Source organism: Harmonia axyridis, chromosome 6 (assembly GCF_914767665.1).
Source record: "Harmonia axyridis chromosome 6, icHarAxyr1.1, whole genome shotgun sequence".
Classification (NCBI taxonomy): domain Eukaryota; kingdom Metazoa; phylum Arthropoda; class Insecta; order Coleoptera; family Coccinellidae; genus Harmonia; species Harmonia axyridis.
The window spans coordinates 36510951-36531076 of record NC_059506.1 but is presented as its reverse complement, the minus strand read 5'-3'; the positions used below and the strand labels follow the sequence as shown (position 1 = coordinate 36531076).

The 20126-nt window shown below is 36.7% G+C and overlaps 2 protein-coding genes and 1 non-coding gene across 4 annotated transcripts in view; all 3 read left to right on the top strand.

The window, feature by feature from the left end:
- The window catches only part of LOC123683473, an 85582-nt gene extending 67562 nt beyond the window's left edge, over nucleotides 1-18020 (top strand). Inside the window, exons 4-5 of one of the 2 annotated variants that reach the window (XM_045622541.1) lie at nucleotides 15413-15585; nucleotides 15864-18020. In XM_045622541.1, coding sequence (XP_045478497.1) covers nucleotides 15413-15585; nucleotides 15864-16108 — 418 coding nt within the window. In that variant the 3' untranslated portion in view covers nucleotides 16109-18020. The remainder of the gene's footprint in view (nucleotides 1-15412; nucleotides 15586-15863) is intronic. The other variant, XM_045622542.1, reaches the window with a different exon arrangement.
- On the top strand, nucleotides 10721-10794 carry Trnat-agu. Its single transcript has one exon. It is a non-coding gene; the product is annotated as a tRNA-Thr (tRNA).
- A 233-nt stretch (nucleotides 18021-18253) lies between the features above and the next one.
- Nucleotides 18254-19899, top strand: LOC123682613 (26S proteasome non-ATPase regulatory subunit 6). Its single transcript, XM_045621346.1, has 6 exons — nucleotides 18254-18492; nucleotides 18550-18901; nucleotides 18957-19176; nucleotides 19236-19344; nucleotides 19407-19575; nucleotides 19638-19899. Exons 1-6 carry the CDS (start codon nucleotides 18348-18350, stop codon nucleotides 19810-19812), a joined length of 1170 nt encoding a protein of 389 aa, XP_045477302.1. The 5' UTR covers nucleotides 18254-18347; the 3' UTR covers nucleotides 19813-19899.
- Nucleotides 19900-20126: the final 227 nt, after the last annotated feature.

Below are 20126 nucleotides of genomic sequence, written 5' to 3'. Positions count from 1 at the left end.
CGCATAGACCAATGACTTTACATAGCCCCACAGGAAGCAGTCTAGCGGTGTTAAATCACAAGTTCTTGGAGGCCAATTCACAGGTCCAAAACGTGAAATTAGGCGGTCACCAAACGTGTCTTTCAATAAATCGATTGTGGCACGAGCTGTGTGACATGTTGCGCCGTCTTGTGGAACCACAGCTTCTGGACATCATGGTTGTTCAATTCAGGAATGAAAAAGTTAGTAATCATGGCTCTATACCGATCACCATTGACTGTAACCTTCTGGCCATCATCGTTTTTGAAGAAGTACGGACCAATGATTCCACCAGCCCATAAAGCGCTCCAAACTGTCAGTTTTTCTGGATGTAACGGTGTTTCGACATACACTTGAGGATTAGCTTCACTCCAAATGCGGCAGTTTTGTTTGTTGACGCAGTTATTAAACCAGAAGTGCGCTTCATCGCTAATGGACGTAGTGCGCGATTCGTATTCGGATGAGTACGGATGAGTACAAAATTCGGCTCATTGGGGATGGCTAATTCTAACATCGCTCACCGATTCTTCGTAGAGCTCACAGTTTATGAGAATTTTGAACTCGAAATTTGGAAAAAAAACCGTAAAAATTGAATTTCCCCCTAAAAACCGTAATATCTCCCGAAATATTGGTCATAGCCCCCTCAAACAAAACGTTTTTTGAAGATCGAAATGTGATCTACAATATGTTGAAGTTTCAGGCCCGTATCTTGCCTATAGGAGAATTGACAACCTCCAGAATATTATTGAATTTTTCTTGGAAAATTTCAGTTTATAGCCTATAAATCCTGAAATAATGGACTAATCGGTTAACTATAGCCTTTTTTGCGATCTACGTCATCGTATCAATCGAAAGAATGCTATAAACTCACCATGTAGGAACTTTTAATTTTTCGTTTTTTTTTAAGGGTTGGGTATTGAAAATTTTCGTGAAATTTTTCGCACAAAAAATTTTCGGGTGAGTACAAAATTCGGCTCATTGGGGATGGCTAATTCTAACATCGCTCACCGATTCTTCGTAGAGCTCACAGTTTATGAGAATTTTGAACTCAAAATTTGGAAAAAAATCGTAAAAATTGAATTTCCCCCTAAAAACCGTAATATCTCCCGAAATATTGGTCATAGCCCCCTCAAACAAAATGTTTTTTGAAGATCGAGATGTGATCTACAACATATTGAAGTTTCAGGCCTATATCTTGCCTATCGGAGAATTGACAACCTCGAGAATATTATTGAATTTTTCTTGGAAAATTTCAGTTTACAGCCTATAAATCCTGAAATAATGGACTAATCGGTTAACTATAGCCTTTTTTGCGATCTACGTCATCGTATCAATCGAAAGAATGCTATAAACTCACCATGTAGGAACTTTTAATTTTTCGTTTTTTTTTAAGGGTTGGGTATTGAAAATTTTCGTGAAATTTTTCGCAAAAAAAATTTTCGGGTGAGTACAAAATTCGGCTCATTGGGGATGGCTAATTCTAACATCGCTCACCGATTCTTCGTAGAGCTCACAGTTTATGAGAATTTTGAACTCGAAATTTGGAAAAAAACCGTAAAAATTGAATTTCCCCCTAAAAACCGTAATATCTCCCGAAATATTGGTCATAGCCCCCTCAAACAAAACGTTTTTTGAAGATCGAGATGTGATCTACAACATATTGAAGTTTCAGGCCTGTATCTTGCCTATCGGAGAATTGACAACCTCGAGAATATTATTGAATTTTTCTTGGAAAATTTCAGTTTACAGCCTATAAATCCTGAAATAATGGACTAATCGGTAAACTATAGCCTTTTTTGCGATCTACGTCATCGTATCAATCGAAAGAATGCTATAAACTCACCATGTAGGAACTTTTAATTTTTCGTTTTTTTTTAAGGGTTGAAAATTTTCGTGAAATTTTTCGCAAAAAAAATTTTCGGGTGAGTACAAAATTCGGCTCATTGGGGATGGCTAATTCTAACATCGCTCACCGATTCTTCGTAGAGCTCACAGTTTATGAGAATTTTGAACTCGAAATTTGGAAAAAAACCGTAAAAATTGAATTTCCCCCTAAAAACCGTAATATCTCCCGAAATATTGGTCATAGCCCCCTCAAACAAAACGTTTTTTGAAGATCGAGATGTGATCTACAACATATTGAAGTTTCAGGCCTGTATCTTGCCTATCGGAGAATTGACAACCTCGAGAATATTATTGAATTTTTCTTGGAAAATTTCAGTTTACAGCCTATAAATCCTGAAATAATGGACTAATCGGTAAACTATAGCCTTTTTTGCGATCTACGTCATCGTATCAATCGAAAGAATGCTATAAACTCACCATGTAGGAACTTTTAATTTTTCGTTTTTTTTTAAGGGTTGGGTATTGAAAATTTTCGTGAAATTTTTCGCAAAAAAAATTTTCGGGTGAGTACAAAATTCGGCTCATTGGGGATGGCTAATTCTAACATCGCTCACCGATTCTTCGTAGAGCTCACAGTTTATGAGAATTTTGAACTCGAAATTTGGAAAAAAACCGTAAAAATTGAATTTCCCCCTAAAAACCGTAATATCTCCCGAAATATTGGTCATAGCCCCCTCAAACAAAACGTTTTTTGAAGATCGAGATGTGATCTACAACATATTGAAGTTTCAGGCCTGTATCTTGCCTATCGGAGAATTGACAACCTCGAGAATATTATTGAATTTTTCTTGGAAAATTTCAGTTTACAGCCTATAAATCCTGAAATAATGGACTAATCGGTTAACTATAGCCTTTTTTGCGATCTACGTCATCGTATCAATCGAAAGAATGCTATAAACTCACCATGTAGGAACTTTTGATTTTTCGTTTTTTTTTTAAGGGTTGGGTATTGAAAATTTTCGTGAAATTTTTCGCAAAAAAAATTTTCGGGTGAGTACAAAATTCGGCTCATTGGGGATGGCTTATTCTAACATCGCTCACCGATTCTTCGTAGAGCTCACAGTTTATGAGAATTTTGAACTCGAAATTTGGAAAAAAACCGTAAAAATTGAATTTCCCCCTAAAAACCGTAATATCTCCCGAAATATTGGTCATAGCCCCCTCAAACAAAATGTTTTTTGAAGATCGAGATGTGATCTACAACATATTGAAGTTTCAGGCCTGTATCTTGCCTATCGGAGAATTGACAACCTCGAGAATATTATTGAATTTTTCTTGGAAAATTTCAGTTTACAGCCTATAAATCCTGAAATAATGGACTAATCGGTTAACTATAGCCTTTTTTGCGATCTACGTCATCGTATCAATCGAAAGAATGCTATAAACTCACCATGTAGGAACTTTTAATTTTTCGTTTTTTTTTAAGGGTTGGGTATTGAAAATTTTCGTGAAATTTTTCGCAAAAAAAATTTTCGGGTGAGTACAAAATTCGGCTCATTGGGGATGGCTAATTCTAACATCGCTCACCGATTCTTCGTAGAGCTCACAGTTTATGAGAATTTTGAACTCGAAATTTGGAAAAAAACCGTAAAAATTGAATTACCCCCTAAAAACCGTAATATCTCCCGAAATATTGGTCATAGCCCCCTCAAACAAAATGTATTTTGAAGATCGAGATGTGATCTACAACATATTGAAGTTTCAGGCCTGTATCTTGCCTATCGGAGAATTGACAACCCCGAGAATATTATTGAATTTTTCTTGGAAAATTTCAGTTTACAGCCTATAAATCCTGAAATAATGGACTAATCGGTAAACTATAGCCTTTTTTGCGATCTACGTCATCGTATCAATCGAAAGAATGCTATAAACTCACCATGTAGGAACTTTTAATTTTTCGTTTTTTTTTAAGGGTTGGGTATTGAAAATTTTAGTGAAATTTTTCGCAAAAAAAATTTTCGGGTGAGTACAAAATTCGGCTCATTGGGGATGGCTAATTCTAACATCGCTCACCGATTCTTCGTAGAGCTCACAGTTTATGAGAATTTTGAACTCGAAATTTGGAAAAAAACCGTAAAAATTGAATTTCCCCCTAAAAACCGTAATATCTCCCGAAATATTGGTCATAGCCCCCTCAAACAAAACGTTTTTTGAAGATCGAGATGTGATCTACAACATATTGAAGTTTCAGGCCTGTATCTTGCCTATCGGAGAATTGACAACCTCGAGAATATTATTGAATTTTTCTTGGAAAATTTCAGTTTACAGCCTATAAATCCTGAAATAATGGACTAATCGGTAAACTATAGCCTTTTTTGCGATCTACGTCATCGTATCAATCGAAAGAATGCTATAAACTCACCATGTAGGAACTTTTAATTTTTCGTTTTTTTTTAAGGGTTGGGTATTGAAAATTTTCGTGAAATTTTTCGCAAAAAAAATTTTCGGGTGAGTACAAAATTCGGCTCATTGGGGATGGCTAATTCTAACATCGCTCACCGATTCTTCGTAGAGCTCACAGTTTATGAGAATTTTGAACTCGAAATTTGGAAAAAAACCGTAAAAATTGAATTTCCCCCTAAAAACCGTAATATCTCCCGAAATATTGGTCATAGCCCCCTCAAACAAAACGTTTTTTGAAGATCGAGATGTGATCTACAACATATTGAAGTTTCAGGCCTGTATCTTGCCTATCGGAGAATTGACAACCTCGAGAATATTATTGAATTTTTCTTGGAAAATTTCAGTTCACAGCCTATAAATCCTGAAATAATGGACTAATCGGTAAACTATAGCCTTTTTTGCGATCTACGTCATCGTATCAATCGAAAGAATGCTATAAACTCACCATGTAGGAACTTTTAATTTTTCGTTTTTTTTTAAGGGTTGGGTATTGAAAATTTTCGTGAAATTTTTCGCAAAAAAAATTTTCGGGTGAGTACAAAATTCGGCTCATTGGGGATGGCTAATTCTAACATCGCTCACCGATTCTTCGTAGAGCTCACAGTTTATGAGAATTTTGAACTCGAAATTTGGAAAAAAACCGTAAAAATTGAATTTCCCCCTAAAAACCGTAATATCTCCCGAAATATTGGTCATAGCCCCCTCAAACAAAACGTTTTTTGAAGATCGAGATGTGATCTACAACATATTGAAGTTTCAGGCCTGTATCTTGCCTATCGGAGAATTGACAACCTCGAGAATATTATTGAATTTTTCTTGGAAAATTTCAGTTTACAGCCTATAAATCCTGAAATAATGGACTAATCGGTTAACTATAGCCTTTTTTGCGATCTACGTCATCGTATCAATCGAAAGAATGCTATAAACTCACCATGTAGGAACTTTTGATTTTTCGTTTTTTTTTTAAGGGTTGGGTATTGAAAATTTTCGTGAAATTTTTCGCAAAAAAAATTTTCGGGTGAGTACAAAATTCGGCTCATTGGGGATGGCTAATTCTAACATCGCTCACCGATTCTTCGTAGAGCTCACAGTTTATGAGAATTTTGAACTCGAAATTTGGAAAAAAACCGTAAAAATTGAATTTCCCCCTAAAAACCGTAATATCTCCCGAAATATTGGTCATAGCCCCCTCAAACAAAATGTTTTTTGAAGATCGAGATGTGATCTACAACATATTGAAGTTTCAGGCCTGTATCTTGCCTATCGGAGAATTGACAACCTCGAGAATATTATTGAATTTTTCTTGGAAAATTTCAGTTTACAGCCTATAAATCCTGAAATAATGGACTAATCGGTTAACTATAGCCTTTTTTGCGATCTACGTCATCGTATCAATCGAAAGAATGCTATAAACTCACCATGTAGGAACTTTTAATTTTTCGTTTTTTTTTAAGGGTTGGGTATTGAAAATTTTCGTGAAATTTTTCGCAAAAAAAATTTTCGGGTGAGTACAAAATTCGGCTCATTGGGGATGGCTAATTCTAACATCGCTCACCGATTCTTCGTAGAGCTCACAGTTTATGAGAATTTTGAACTCGAAATTTGGAAAAAAACCGTAAAAATTGAATTACCCCCTAAAAACCGTAATATCTCCCGAAATATTGGTCATAGCCCCCTCAAACAAAATGTATTTTGAAGACCGAGATGTGATCTACAACATATTGAAGTTTCAGGCCTGTATCTTGCCTATCGGAGAATTGACAACCCCGAGAATATTATTGAATTTTTCTTGGAAAATTTCAGTTTACAGCCTATAAATCCTGAAATAATGGACTAATCGGTAAACTATAGCCTTTTTTGCGATCTACGTCATCGTATCAATCGAAAGAATGCTATAAACTCACCATGTAGGAACTTTTAATTTTTCGTTTTTTTTTAAGGGTTGGGTATTGAAAATTTTCGTGAAATTTTTCGCAAAAAAAATTTTCGGGTGAGTACAAAATTCGGCTCATTGGGGATGGCTAATTCTAACATCGCTCACCGATTCTTCGTAGAGCTCACAGTTTATGAGAATTTTGAACTCGAAATTTGGAAAAAAACCGTAAAAATTGAATTTCCCCCTAAAAACCGTAATATCTCCCGAAATATTGGTCATAGCCCCCTCAAACAAAACGTTTTTTGAAGATCTAGATGTGATCTACAACATGTTGAAGTTTCAGGCCCGTATCTTGCCTATAGGAGAATTGACAACCTCGAGAATATTATTGAATTTTTCTTGGAAAATTTCAGTTTACAGCCTATAAATCCTGAAATAATGGACTAATCGGTAAACTATAGCCTTTTTTGCGATCTACGTCATCGTATCAATCGAAAGAATGCTATAAACTCACCATGTAGGAACTTTTAATTTTTCGTTTTTTTTTTAAGGGTTGGGTATTGAAAATTTTCGTGAAATTTTTCGCAAAAAAAATTTTCGGGAGAGTACAAAATTCGGCTCATTGGGGATGGCTAATTCTAACATCGCTCACCGATTCTTCGTAGAGCTCACAGTTTATGAGAATTTTGAACTCGAAATTTGGAAAAAAACCGTAAAAATTGAATTTCCCCCTAAAAACCGTAATATCTCCCGAAATATTGGTCATAGCCCCCTCAAACAAAACGTTTTTTGAAGATCTAGATGTGATCTACAACATGTTGAAGTTTCAGGCCCGTATCTTGCCTATAGGAGAATTGACAACCTCGAGAATATTATTGAATTTTTCTTGGAAAATTTCAGTTTACAGCCTATAAATCCTGAAATAATGGACTAATCGGTAAACTATAGCCTTTTTTGCGATCTACGTCATCGTATCAATCGAAAGAATGCTATAAACTCACCATGTAGGAACTTTTAATTTTTCGTTTTTTTTTAAGGGTTGGGTATTGAAAATTTTCGTGAAATTTTTCGCAAAAAAAATTTTCGGGTGAGTACAAAATTCGGCTCATTGGGGATGGCTAATTCTAACATCGCTCACCGATTCTTCGTAGAGCTCACAGTTTATGAGAATTTTGAACTCGAAATTTGGAAAAAAACCGTAAAAATTGAATTTCCCCCTAAAAACCGTAATATCTCCCGAAATATTGGTCATAGCCTCCTCGAACAAAACGTTTTTTGAAGATCTAGATATGATCTACAACATGTTGAAGTTTCAGGCCCGTATCTTGCCTATAGGAGAATTGACTACCTCGAGAATATTATTGAATTTTCCTTGGAAAATTTCAGTTTACAGCCTATAAATCCTGAAATAATGGACTAATTCCGCACAGAACCATTATTTTCGAAATAAAATTGCACTATTTGCAAGCTTTGTTCAGACGTGAGTCTATTCATGATGAATTGCCAAACCAAACTGAGAATAAATCACTTGACAGCTGTTAAATCGGTTGCCATCGTGAACAGTAATGCCAACTTAAAGTTATATACCTCGAAAAAAAAACACCGGTTAGATAGAAGGAACGACGAAAAGTAAACATTTGTAATCAATCCCGAATATGGGGATCACAATCGAGCTAGCCGATTGTGTGTGCGAGCCATAGGCGTGGAGAATCCTGATTTGATTGTTGAATGCTTTATCAGGAACCTTTTCTTCATAACTTCACAATAGTGTAGCTAAATCAATAAACTGAGAAAAACATTGACCCTTTTGAAACACGAAAGAATTTTTATGAATAAATCACATTGTAAACTATTTTTGAGCATGAGTTGATAATTTCGAAATTAATCAAATTATTTTACGCACTGTAGGCGTCCGAGAAAGTGCTTCAAGACGACCCAACTGTGACTGCAAAATTTTCACCATTTTCATAATGAATTTTAACAATTTCAATGCGTTGTTGAAACGTGTATCGTTCCATTTTAAGCAATGACGTAGTTCCTTCATCATAAGAATAGACGTGTGTACAATTCGTTCAGAGGTATAACGATAAAATATACCGAAAAGTCGATAAAACTCGCGACAGCTAAGCGTAATATCCCTTTTCGGGTACTTGGTTACCTCAACGTCGATATATTGGATGCACTTCCGTTTGTCAGGAAGATTTCCCGTGATATACCGATTAATCCCGTAGGAAATCATTCTTGCCTCCGTGAAACTTGTCTCGACTGCCGCGCCATGCGGAAAGAGGTGAAAACGCTGTATTGTTACGGGATGGAGTGACGGAAATAGGTTATGAGTTGTTTTTCTAGTCGAAAAGTTGTTCGAATTGTATTTGGATATGCCTACGTAGAAGTTAACTGATTAGGATGAGCGCTGAAAAATATATGAATATAGTTTTAGTAATATCGAACAATTTTTAATATGTCGTTACCATGGAAACGCACGGAAAACTGTATTATTGTGTGACATTTCTTATGCCATTTGTGTTCACTAGGTTATGTCATTTAATCCTTGGAAGAACCAAGCTTCAAGAGAGTTAAGAAATTGTTAAATTTGTTTTATCAAAATCAGTACTTATTTGTGAATACTGAGAGAATTTAAGAACAATTAATAGACACCATTAATATAGTTAGTTGACTCACTTTTCGTCTTATTATAGATAAGTCCACGGTCTACCATAGTAAAACACATTTTTTTGACAAAATTCGATTTTATTATTCAACATAGTTGCCTTCGAGGGCGATACAGCGATTATAGCGATCTTCCAACTTTTCGATATCATTTTTGTAGTACGATTTGTCTTTCGCTTCAAAATAGGCCTCAATTTCGGCGATTACTTCTTCATTGGTGCTAAATTTCTTTCCAGCGAGCATTCTTTTCAGGTCTCAGAACAGGTAAAAGTCGCTGGGTACCAGATCTGGCGAATACGGTGGATGCAGAAGCAATTCGAAGCCCAATTTATGCAATTTTGCTATTGTTTTCATTGATTTGTGACACGGCGCATTGTCTTGAAGAAACAGCACTTTTTTTCTTCAAATGGGGCCTTTTTCAACGGTTTCATCCTTTAAACGTTCCAATGACGCTATATAACAATCACTGTTGATGGTCTAGCCCTTTTGGAAGTAATCAATGAATATTATACTTTGCGCATCCCAGAATACTGATGCTATGACCTTGCCAGCTGACTGTTGTGTTTTTCCTCGGTTTGGATTCGGTTCATCGTGTCCATTCCACTCAGCTGACTGTCGATTGGACTCCGGAGTGAAATGATGGACCCATGTTTCATCCATTGTGACATATCGACGCAAACATTCAGGTCTATTGCACTTAAACAGCTTCAAACACTGCTCAAAATCATTAACACGTTGTTGCTTTTGATCGATTGTGAGCTTGCGCGGTACTCATTTTGCACACAGCTTTCTCATGTACAAATATTCGTGAATGATATGACGTACACGTTCAGATGATATCTTCACAATGTCAGCTATCTCGATCAACTTAGCTTTACGGTAATTCAAAATTATTTTGTGGCCTTTTTTGATTTTTTCATCGGTGACAGCCTCTTTTGGGCGTCTACTACGTTTGCCGTCTTCGGTGCTCATTTCACCACGTTTAAACTTAACATACCAATCAATGATGATTGATTTTCATGGTGCAGACCCCGGAAACCCTTCATCAGCCAAGATTTTAATTCAACTGTATTTTTCCCTTCAAAAAGTACTATTTCATCAGTACTCGAAATTCTTTTTTTCCATCTTTTTTCAAATAACAAAAGTATCTACACTCACAACGCAATATCACACAAACTAATGGTCGGACTGCTGTCAAATTTTGACACGTATCGTTTGAAGGTTGGTACTAACTAAAAATCATATGGATTCAATACTAGCACGCCATCTGTGCATCAGACCGGGGACTTTTAAATTGGCCTAAAACACCTAAAAAAAACACCCTAATACCTAATAATATACAAATAGAAGTGTCGTCTGTATACTCAACATTTTCCTCATGTAAACCGTCCCCGATAAATTCTCTAACGTCCGACGCTTTTCGGCGTTTATCCTTTCCACTCACGTGCGCCAAAGAACACCTCCGAAAACCCACCTAACCTGTATTTACATAAGCCGCCCATCGTTCATCTTTTTCCCGACAGTTTGGACGTCGTGAAACGTCGTTTTTTTCGCACCGAAGGTTCGAGGGGGTCATGAATCAAGCACGCCGTGGGAAATTTGCTGTGTGTCCGCTTTAGCCTGTCCGGAAGTCGTGTCTAGGAACACCTTTATCCAGCGCCGGATGAGATCTTCTTTCCGATACGTGATTGATAGCTAGCGGGAGAATGGGAAAGCGTACGAGGAACGAATGAAGAAGAAGAAGAAGATGTTACGTACGCCGTGTCGTTTTTCTGTGTGTTTAGAATGTTAATCTATGGTTAGTTGGTATTCTGCTCTAGTTAAAATGATACGCGCAATGAATACAACGGCGCCGTGGCTTAGTTGGTTAAAGCGCCTGTCTAGTAAACAGGAGATCGAGGGTTCGAATCCCTCCGGGGCCTACTGGGTGAGATTTCGCTCAGAAATTTTTTTGATACATTTTTTCGTTGAATTAACTGCTTCGCTTAGCATAAAAAATATAATCTGCGCGGTGGAATAATTATAAACAGGTTTTTTGTTTTTTAGGACTACTTTTCCTGTATAAACTCTCTAACCTCATGTAGGTAAATCATTACAATAACTATCATATTAATTCAACATTTCCGAAAGGCCACAAAGTCAAAAAAACTGACTGATAGATAAACAATTACTGTAGGAGCTATCAAATAAGTCTAAAATCAAAAACAAAAACGGGTGTTTTTTTTCGAGGTATATAACTTTAAGTTGGCATTACTGTTCAAGATAAAGACCGATTTAACAGCTGTCAAGTGATTTATTCTCAGTTTGGTTTGGCAATTCATTATGAATAGACTCACGCGTGAACAACGCTTGCAAATAGTGCAATTTCATTTCGAAAATAATGGTTCTATGCGGAATACGTATCGCGCACTACGTCCATTTTATTTTGTTTAGCGATGAAGCGCACTTCTGGTTGAATGGCTACGTCAACAAACAAAACTGCCGCATTTGGAGTGAAGCTAATCCTCAAGTGTATGTCGAAACACCGTTACATCCAAAAAAAACTGACTGTTTGGTCTGTACTTCTTCAAAAACGATGATGGCCAGAACATTACAGTCAATAGTGATCGGAATAGAGCCATGATTACTAACTTTTTCATTCCTGAATGGAACAACCATGATGTCCAGGAGCTGTGGTTTCAACAAGATGGCGCAACATGTCACACAGATCGTGCCACAATCGATTTATTGAAAGACACGTTTGGTGACCGCCTAATTTCACGTTTTGGACCTGGGAATTGGCCTCCAAGATCTTGTGATTTAACACCGCTAGACTACTTTCTGTGGGGCTATGTAAAGTCATTGGTCTATGCAGATAAGCCACAAACCCTTGACCATTCGGAAGACAACATTCGCCGTGTTATTGCCGATATACGGCAACAAATGTTGGAAAAAGTCATCGAAAATCGGACGTCCAGATTGGACTACATCCGAGCCAGCCGTGGCGGTCATATGCCAGAAATCATATTTAAAATGTAATGCCACAAAATTATCTTGCGGATAAATAAAATTCATGTCAATCGAATGATCCATCGTTGTTTTATTGCAATTTCAAGTTCTATAGCTCTAAAAAAAACACCCTTTATAATATATTCCGCCCCCTTATAATTTTAAAGAGCAATAAATTCCCAAATCCATGAGAGAAATAATAACTTTTTCGTGAATCAACGTTATTCTCGATTCTCACAATCTAAGCCACTTATCGTCGAAACCACAAGTTCTCAGGCACAACGACTTCCACTTGTGACATACATACGTCAATCCAACCCTTAGAGATCTCCCTGAGTACGTTCACGCCGAAAATTGGTTACTTGGATACACGATTTCCCAACAAGCCTTGAGTCTGATACATGACGTTATTTGTCAAACAAGAAAACCCACGCAAAATCACTACAGAGACAGGCGTCTTGTTTTTGCTCGTTCCTCGCTTTCCAATCCCTTATTAGGTTATGTCAACGCGGGTACGCGATAGGCTTACATCGATCTCGTCATCAATGACGTAGGACAAGAAGGTGTCGATGAGAAATAATCGACTGAAGAATATTAACGATATGCTCAACAGGAGGTGATGCTGTTTCAATCTATCGTACATAATTAAGAGACAGAGGATTTCCAATTGGAATTTATGGACCTGCAAAGGATACTGAAGCGTGGGAAGTCAAAGTAATTGAAAACGTTCAATCGAACAAAGTTGAAGATTAGACTTGAGAACAGCTTTTCGAATCTCTCAATTGTAATTTCACTTCTCCTCAATTATGTACGATGGATAGATTGAAATAGCTTCTCTTGTAATTAATAACGTTCCTTCTATCATTTGTAATCGACAACTTCTTGTTTTACGTTACTGTAAAATAATTGGCCCAATTCTGAGAAAAGGTATATAACACGAATCTCGGAGTTATAATTCCCACTAGCGCCACTGCTGGATTTGTCCTGAAACTATTAATTGGATACCCAACTGATAAATTGCGCCTAATTCTACCCAGAAAAGTCATGACGCTAAGCCTGGATCAGTCATAGTTGAATAAATTTCAATAAATAACTGAATACGACAATCTTTTGATTTCAAGAAAATGGGGGTAGTCTGTATTTTATTTGAAGTAGAATTGCTATTCAATAAAATTACTTTATTCGTAATTCTATATCTAGTCTAGATGGCGACACAGTTAAAAATGTCAATCTAAATTTTAGTAGTTCAACTGAACGCCTCCTACTCGTCTTCTATGACTGCGAACTATGATGCACGTTTTATGGATTGTAAACACGTCCACTGAGTTCCATACTTTGCTTTTTTGTAACCGTCAATCTACGTTAGAAAGTTAGCTGTGTTCTACCAACTTTGCTCATTAAATATATAGAAATAGAGAACCTTGGGGGTCTTATCTCAAAAATATTCTCTGCGTTTCTGACAGCTACGTACGTAACAAATCTCCTCGCGTAGGTTATGTCCATTTTCCAACCACAGATCGAAACATCAATCACACCTCTCCCAAATCTATACGGTCCAACCAAGTTCCGAACGTTTCAATAAATGATGGCATAGCCTCGTCAATATCCCATGGATTTACGATGGAAGAACCCGGTAGAACTTCCCCTTATTGAATTTCCCCGATATAATGCCCTGTTTTTCGTACGTTTCGACGCGCGTTATTGGGCCGAACGTTCGCGTACGAACGTAACCTGCGCCCATAAAAATGAGAAACGGCCCAACTTGTTGAATTCGTTATGGACGCAACGGCGCTTTTAGGAACTGTTCCGGTTCTTCGAAGATGATTTTAACCAGAAACCTGATTTTATCCGAATCTGACCGATTGGAATTAGTTTCGATGGTTGTTTTCTATGGTTTGACAGTTGAGAATGTCGAACTGTGTTGACATTTCGGTCCAGTGAGGTTTGTCAATTCGTCATGAATCGTTTTGCGACAAAACAACGCTTCCAAATTGTGGAAATTCACTTTTATGGCACAATTCCTCTCCTACTGGCCAAAGCTGGCCGCTTCTGGGCGATTACTTCCTTCAGACCGTCCAATTGTTGACAGTACAGTTTTGAGTTAACAGTTGTGCCGTAGGGGAGCAGTTCATAGTAGATAATTCCCTGCCAATCCCACCAAACACACAGCAAAACCTTTCTTGCCGTTAATCCTAGCTTGACCACCGTTTCCGCCGGTTCACCGCGTTTCTACCACTACTGTTTTTGCTTGACGTTGTCGTAAGTAATCCACTTTTCATCACCAGTCACCAACCGATTCAAAAATGGGTCGATTTTGTTGCAATTCAGCAGCGATTTGCAGATGTTAATTAGGACAATGAGGTTTTTTGCTTCAACTCGTGTGGTACCCATACATCGAGCTTCCTTTTGAAACCAGCGTTATGCAAATGGTTCCAAATGGTTTTTGTGCAATCTTTAGCTCTTGGACAATCGAAACAGTGTTTACATGATGGTCGGACTCGACAATGTCGATGATTTCATCGACATTTACGACAATTGGCACACCAGTGCGTGGTGCATCTCTATCATCGAAATTACCAGAATTGAATCGACGTAACCAAAATTGCACATGATTGGCTGTTACAGTATCAGGACCACAAACACAATTCACATTTTCAGCCACCTGGCTAGCATTTTCGCCATATCGAAGAAAAACTGAAACGTAACGTATTTTTTTGCTAGTGTTCATGTTTGACGTGCTCTCAAACTGTCAACTAATCACAAAACTGTCAGAAAAGTTTTGGTAGTACGAAATCTCATCTTTCTAACGCCATCTAGTAAACCCGATCGGACTCATACAACGCGAGATGCAGAGAACTAAAGCCATCTATTGGAAAAATATATATTTTTTTTCGACTAAACCTAATAGAATATAGGGACGAATCCTCCTATTCTAGAACAACGGCTGGTCACGCGATGTTCGCTGTTCTTTTGGACGAAAAGGACGTGTTACGAATTCCGGGTTTAATTTAGAAATAATACCAGAGGATTGTTCGAGTTTACAGCGTACAGGCATTCAATTTTCGGCACTGTGCTACATTATTCATAAACGTGTTATGAAAACTGAATGATGATATGGTCGAGGGCACCCGTGGTATGTTTAGCGTTTGTACGAATTCCCGGAGTTGTAAATTACGAGTGTATACGAGGAAAATTGAAAAACTTTCGAAGCTGTTAGGAGATTTATTGCTCTTTCTACTAGATATGATCGCATTGTGAATTTATATCTTGTACTGCAGACTTTTACTGCTTGGGTTCGTTAGGATTTTATAACCTACTAAAATTTGAAATACACCTTACGACCAATCCCGGATTTTGTTGTTAATTATCTCCAAAATGTATAAATCTTGGTGACGCATCTAACAGTGTTCTTTAATTCTTTTCAAGGAAGTTCTATGGGTTCAACTTACAGGACGATTGACTAACCTCTTCATTTTGACATTTACTCTCTTCTATGTTCGGAAAAATTCTTTATCTCGTCAATGCTCTCTACTCAATTTTGGGAATTTTCAGGCAAAGCGGAAGTCTACATCATGCTAGCCCTGTTCATAGGCCTCGTGACAGTCGTCATAGGATGTTGGCTGTCAGACAACTGTTGGTCCCCGGACCCAGACAACTACGTGGTCACAGTGGCCTGACCAACACCCAAACCACCGAACATGAACTCTGTGCACACCACCCTAGAGGTAATTTGAAACTCTATGTTAAACGTCAACGATTCGATGCGTTAGAACTAATATTATTTGAAAAAACTTGTCATTGTTATGAAAAAGGGTTTTTCAATAAGAGGTTAGAAGTAGTCTTTACTTGTCAAATGCCAAATATAACAGCTTCAAAGGTAACAGCCGCCCAGATAGCTGGATATTCTAAATGAAACCTCTCATTGAAAAACTTTTTATGTGTTCTATGTTAAACGTCAAAACTCGATGCATTAGAACTACTGCTAATTCTGTGTTCTCCCCAGGTGGAAAACGAATCATCGAACACATCCTCGCGCGAATCGACCACAGACAGCGACTGGCCTCTGGAAGGATCGACGAACGGCGATTCCATAAATCTGTGACATCAGATTTTGCCCGACGAGGCTTTCTTCGAGGCGGAAGAGGACGAGGAGCTGGAAGAAGAAGAAGAAGAGGCGAACGCGGACCAGATCATAGATCACACGAACTTCTGTCAACTGCACAAACAAGACAGTCTCATGGACGATAAGGACGTTTATCGCGAGTGTCGCTTGGACATCGACGAATGTCTGTGATTGTGAACATTTCTATGACAGTAGTTCTTAAAACGGCTGTCGGTCTTCTATGGCCGCGGCAAGGTTATACGAACGACTCTATGATATTATGTTAGTTTCTAAATCAAATACCTTTCGAACGCATCTACTGACAGTGGGAGAACACAGATTACCATCTTGTTTCTATGTTCAACGTAGCGATTGCGGGACCGACGAATCATAGAGATTTTATTCGGGTTTTCGGAAAATTGGGCTAGAGGGCGCGTTTGGGAACGAGCTGTCATTTATCGGTTCCGCAATTGGATTTTTGATAACGTTCTTTCTATAACTGAATGATATGTCAATTAGTACGATACTAAGTGTTTATACGATGTAAAGTTTAGTTGAAGCACTAATTTATTTCCCTAGATATATCCATATCAACCTGCCTTTTCTTAGATGTGCCTAACCTGCAAGACTACCGGATCTTACCTCCCTCGATTTGGAATTGATTGTATTGAAGAGGATTCGTAGTCTTGCTGCCATTCATACCCCTTAGAAACTTACTGAAATGTATATCTGACTATACTGAATTATCTACTTATATTCAACTCAGGACCAACGGAAAATTTTGGAAATGTTTTGGATATTAAAATTTGAATTTGAGAAAATGAGGTTTTGAAAAACTTACATTCAGGTAAGTGGCGGCTTGTAATCGTATTCTGCCTAAAAAAATTTTATAAAATTTTCTTGTAAAATTTATCAAACAAGACACAAGATGAAAATAATAAAAATCAATTATTGGTCCTGATTTGAATGATCTGAAAATCATCGCTGTATTCATCAGTCTTAACATAAATCTCATCTCACACTTTCAACTTTCCTAATGAATTATGAAAAGAAGATTTCCACTGGGAATATTAAAAAATCCACGAAATTGCACATATTTTAATTTGTTTACTAATTATGGGGCAATACTTCCATAAAAAGTACGAAATATTCACCATTGAGGTTATGGAAAATGTAAAGCGCCCTCTATAGAAAATATAAGGCGCCCTCTATGGAAAATGTGGAGCGCCCCCTATGGAAAATATAAAGCGCCCTCTATAAAAAATATAAGGCGCCCTCTATGGAAAATGTGGAGCGCCCCCTATGGAAAATATAAAGCGCCCTCTATAAAAAAGTTAATTCAATTTTTCGACAGGCGAACAAAATGAGCTCAGTGTCAACACAGGGTTTTTATACATCTCAGAATCAGAATAATATTTGACAATAGCGAATATTGGTCTGTTGAAATTCGAATAAGTAGAGTCGATTTTAATTTTCCTCATTTTCTCCACCCTTTGAAACCAAGAATGACTGAATATTGAACTGATAATAAAAAAGCACAAATATTAGCAGCGATGATTGTGAATTGAGGCTTAATATAATGGAGAAAACCATTGTAAAAATATTTTTCCGAAAATTTTGAAGGTTAACTTCCTGTAGGTTATAACGACAGTGTTTGATGTTTTCAGAAAATCCATTGAATATACATTCCTCCTGAAGAAGTAGAGAAAACGGCCTAATATTGTCCAGATCTATCGCTAAACCTCGCTTGAAAACAACAAAAAAAATCACACATCCATTTCAAGCTACTGCTTCTACCTCTATTTTGCACTGAGTAAAATTGTGAAGCTGGTAATTGATGTCATATTTTCGATTTGTCATAAATATATTGATATTAAACACTTTTGAATTTGCTCAATTTGTAAATAGCCATAGATCCAGTGAATTTTTGAATCGTAAACCATTTTTTTATTTTGAATTTTGCCTGAAATGTCATACATTATTTAGAGGGATCAATTTAGAACCTATACCAAAATATTTTTAAGAATCGTTTTCAGATGTCCTCAATAAAGGAATAAAACAGTGAATTTTGTTTCATTCTTCCATTGTAACCCATCCTGAAATAAAAAGTAACCAAGTCATTACTGGAGAGAAGAATTATAACCTTAATTCTGAAAACAAATATATAGATTACAATATTACATATTAGAAATTTTAAAAAGCATCTACCTTAACGTTTCACATGCATCAAATATGGAACGTACCCGTGTGACTTCTATGCGTCAAGATTGCATTCTATGATTGTAACATAACCCATGTTGTTGTCGGTCCTCGATGACAGCTAAGTTTGTCAAGTCATTCGTAATTTGCTAGTTATTTTGAAGTCCCACAAAACAACTCTCCAAAATGCCTATGGAAAATTTGGAAGACCAAGGATTGGAAAAGAATCCTGATTTGGACTTGGCCAGATACAAATTTCTCCTCACAATCCCCGATTACAAAGATATAGAAAATGTAAAGACTGAACTTTTGAAAGCTATACAAGAACACGGTAAATGAATGCTTTGAAAGTTAAACTAAACTCTTTAATGAATTTATTTATATCTAGATATGGCCCCTTTCTATGAATTAATTTGCAAGGATTCCAATTGGAAAAAAGATGTCAAATTACTGAGTACAATGAAAACAAAAAATGCTGAAGCCATTAAGAAATTGGATGAAGCAATCGAAGACGCTGAAAAGAACTTGGGTGAGATGGAGGTGAGAGAAGCTTACCTCAAAAAAGCAGAATATTTCAGCCGTATCGGTGACAAGGATAGTGCAGTGTCAGCATTCCGTAAAACATATGACAAGACAGTATCTCTTGGACAAAGACTAGACATAATATTCCATTTGATACGTCTTGGACTGTTTTTCATGGACCATGAACTCATCACCAGAAATATAGATCAAGCTAAAACGTAAGCTTAAAGGTCTTTTATTCCTTCACAATATTTTATATACTATAATTTGCAGTTTGATTGAAGAAGGAGGTGATTGGGATAGAAGAAATAGATTGAAAGTATATCAAGGTGCTTATTGTATGGCAGTTAGAGATTTCAAAACTGCTGCTACTTTATTTTTGGATACTGTTAGTACATTCACATCATATGAACTTATGGACTACAAGCAATTTGTGAGGTATGCTGTATATACCTCTGTAATCAGTTTACCAAGGAACCAGCTAAGAGATAAGGTATAAAATTCATTTCAAGGAAATTTAATTGAGTTTTGTTATTATTGATCGCTTTTTAGGTTATTAAAGGGTCTGAAATTTTGGAAGTCCTACACTCTGAACCTTCTGTCAAGGAATATTTGTTTTCACTATACAATTGTCAATATGCAGAATTTTTCACTAATTTAGGTAAGTCATCTTACTCAAAGTTATATTTTTGAGATAACCAGCTTATTTTATGTACATTTCAGCTCGAGTTGAAGAGGTGCTTCGACTTGATTACTTCATGAACGCTCATTATCGTTACTACGTTAGAGAAATGAGAATTCTTGCTTATACTCAGCTCTTGGAGTCCTACAGATCCCTAACTTTGCAGTATATGGCTGAAGCTTTTGGTGTTTCTGTTGCTTTCATTGACCAGTGAGTTTATTCAAATTTTTGAATAACAGCGGTTTGATTTGAATTTTTATTTAATGTTTCAGAGAGTTGTCTACATTCATTGCTGCTGATCGACTCCATTGCAAAATTGATAGAGTGGGAGGTATTGTAGAGACAAACAGGCCTGATCTGAAGAACGCTCAGTTCAATGCAGTCGTGAAACAAGGAGATTTGCTGCTAAATCGTGTTCAGAAATTATCCAGAGTTATTAATATTTAATTTCTAATGTGTTTGTACTTTGAATACAAATATTTAACCTACAATTTTTTGGATTAATTAAATAGTTTTAATAAAAAAATTTCGCTTTATTTTTTTTTTGTTTCATGAAAATAGGTCCCGAAAAGATGGGTATTATTTCTCATTATGTCAATGAATTCCCGAATTTATTTTCCCAGTTCAAGCAAAAGTCCTAAACTCGGTCCCAAATGTACTTTTGCTTTTATAGTTAAAACCTAGCTTAACAATGAGAGAAGTAGAATCATTATTATCATAAAGTTATTTAGAAAAAACTGCAAATTTTGCAATACGGATTT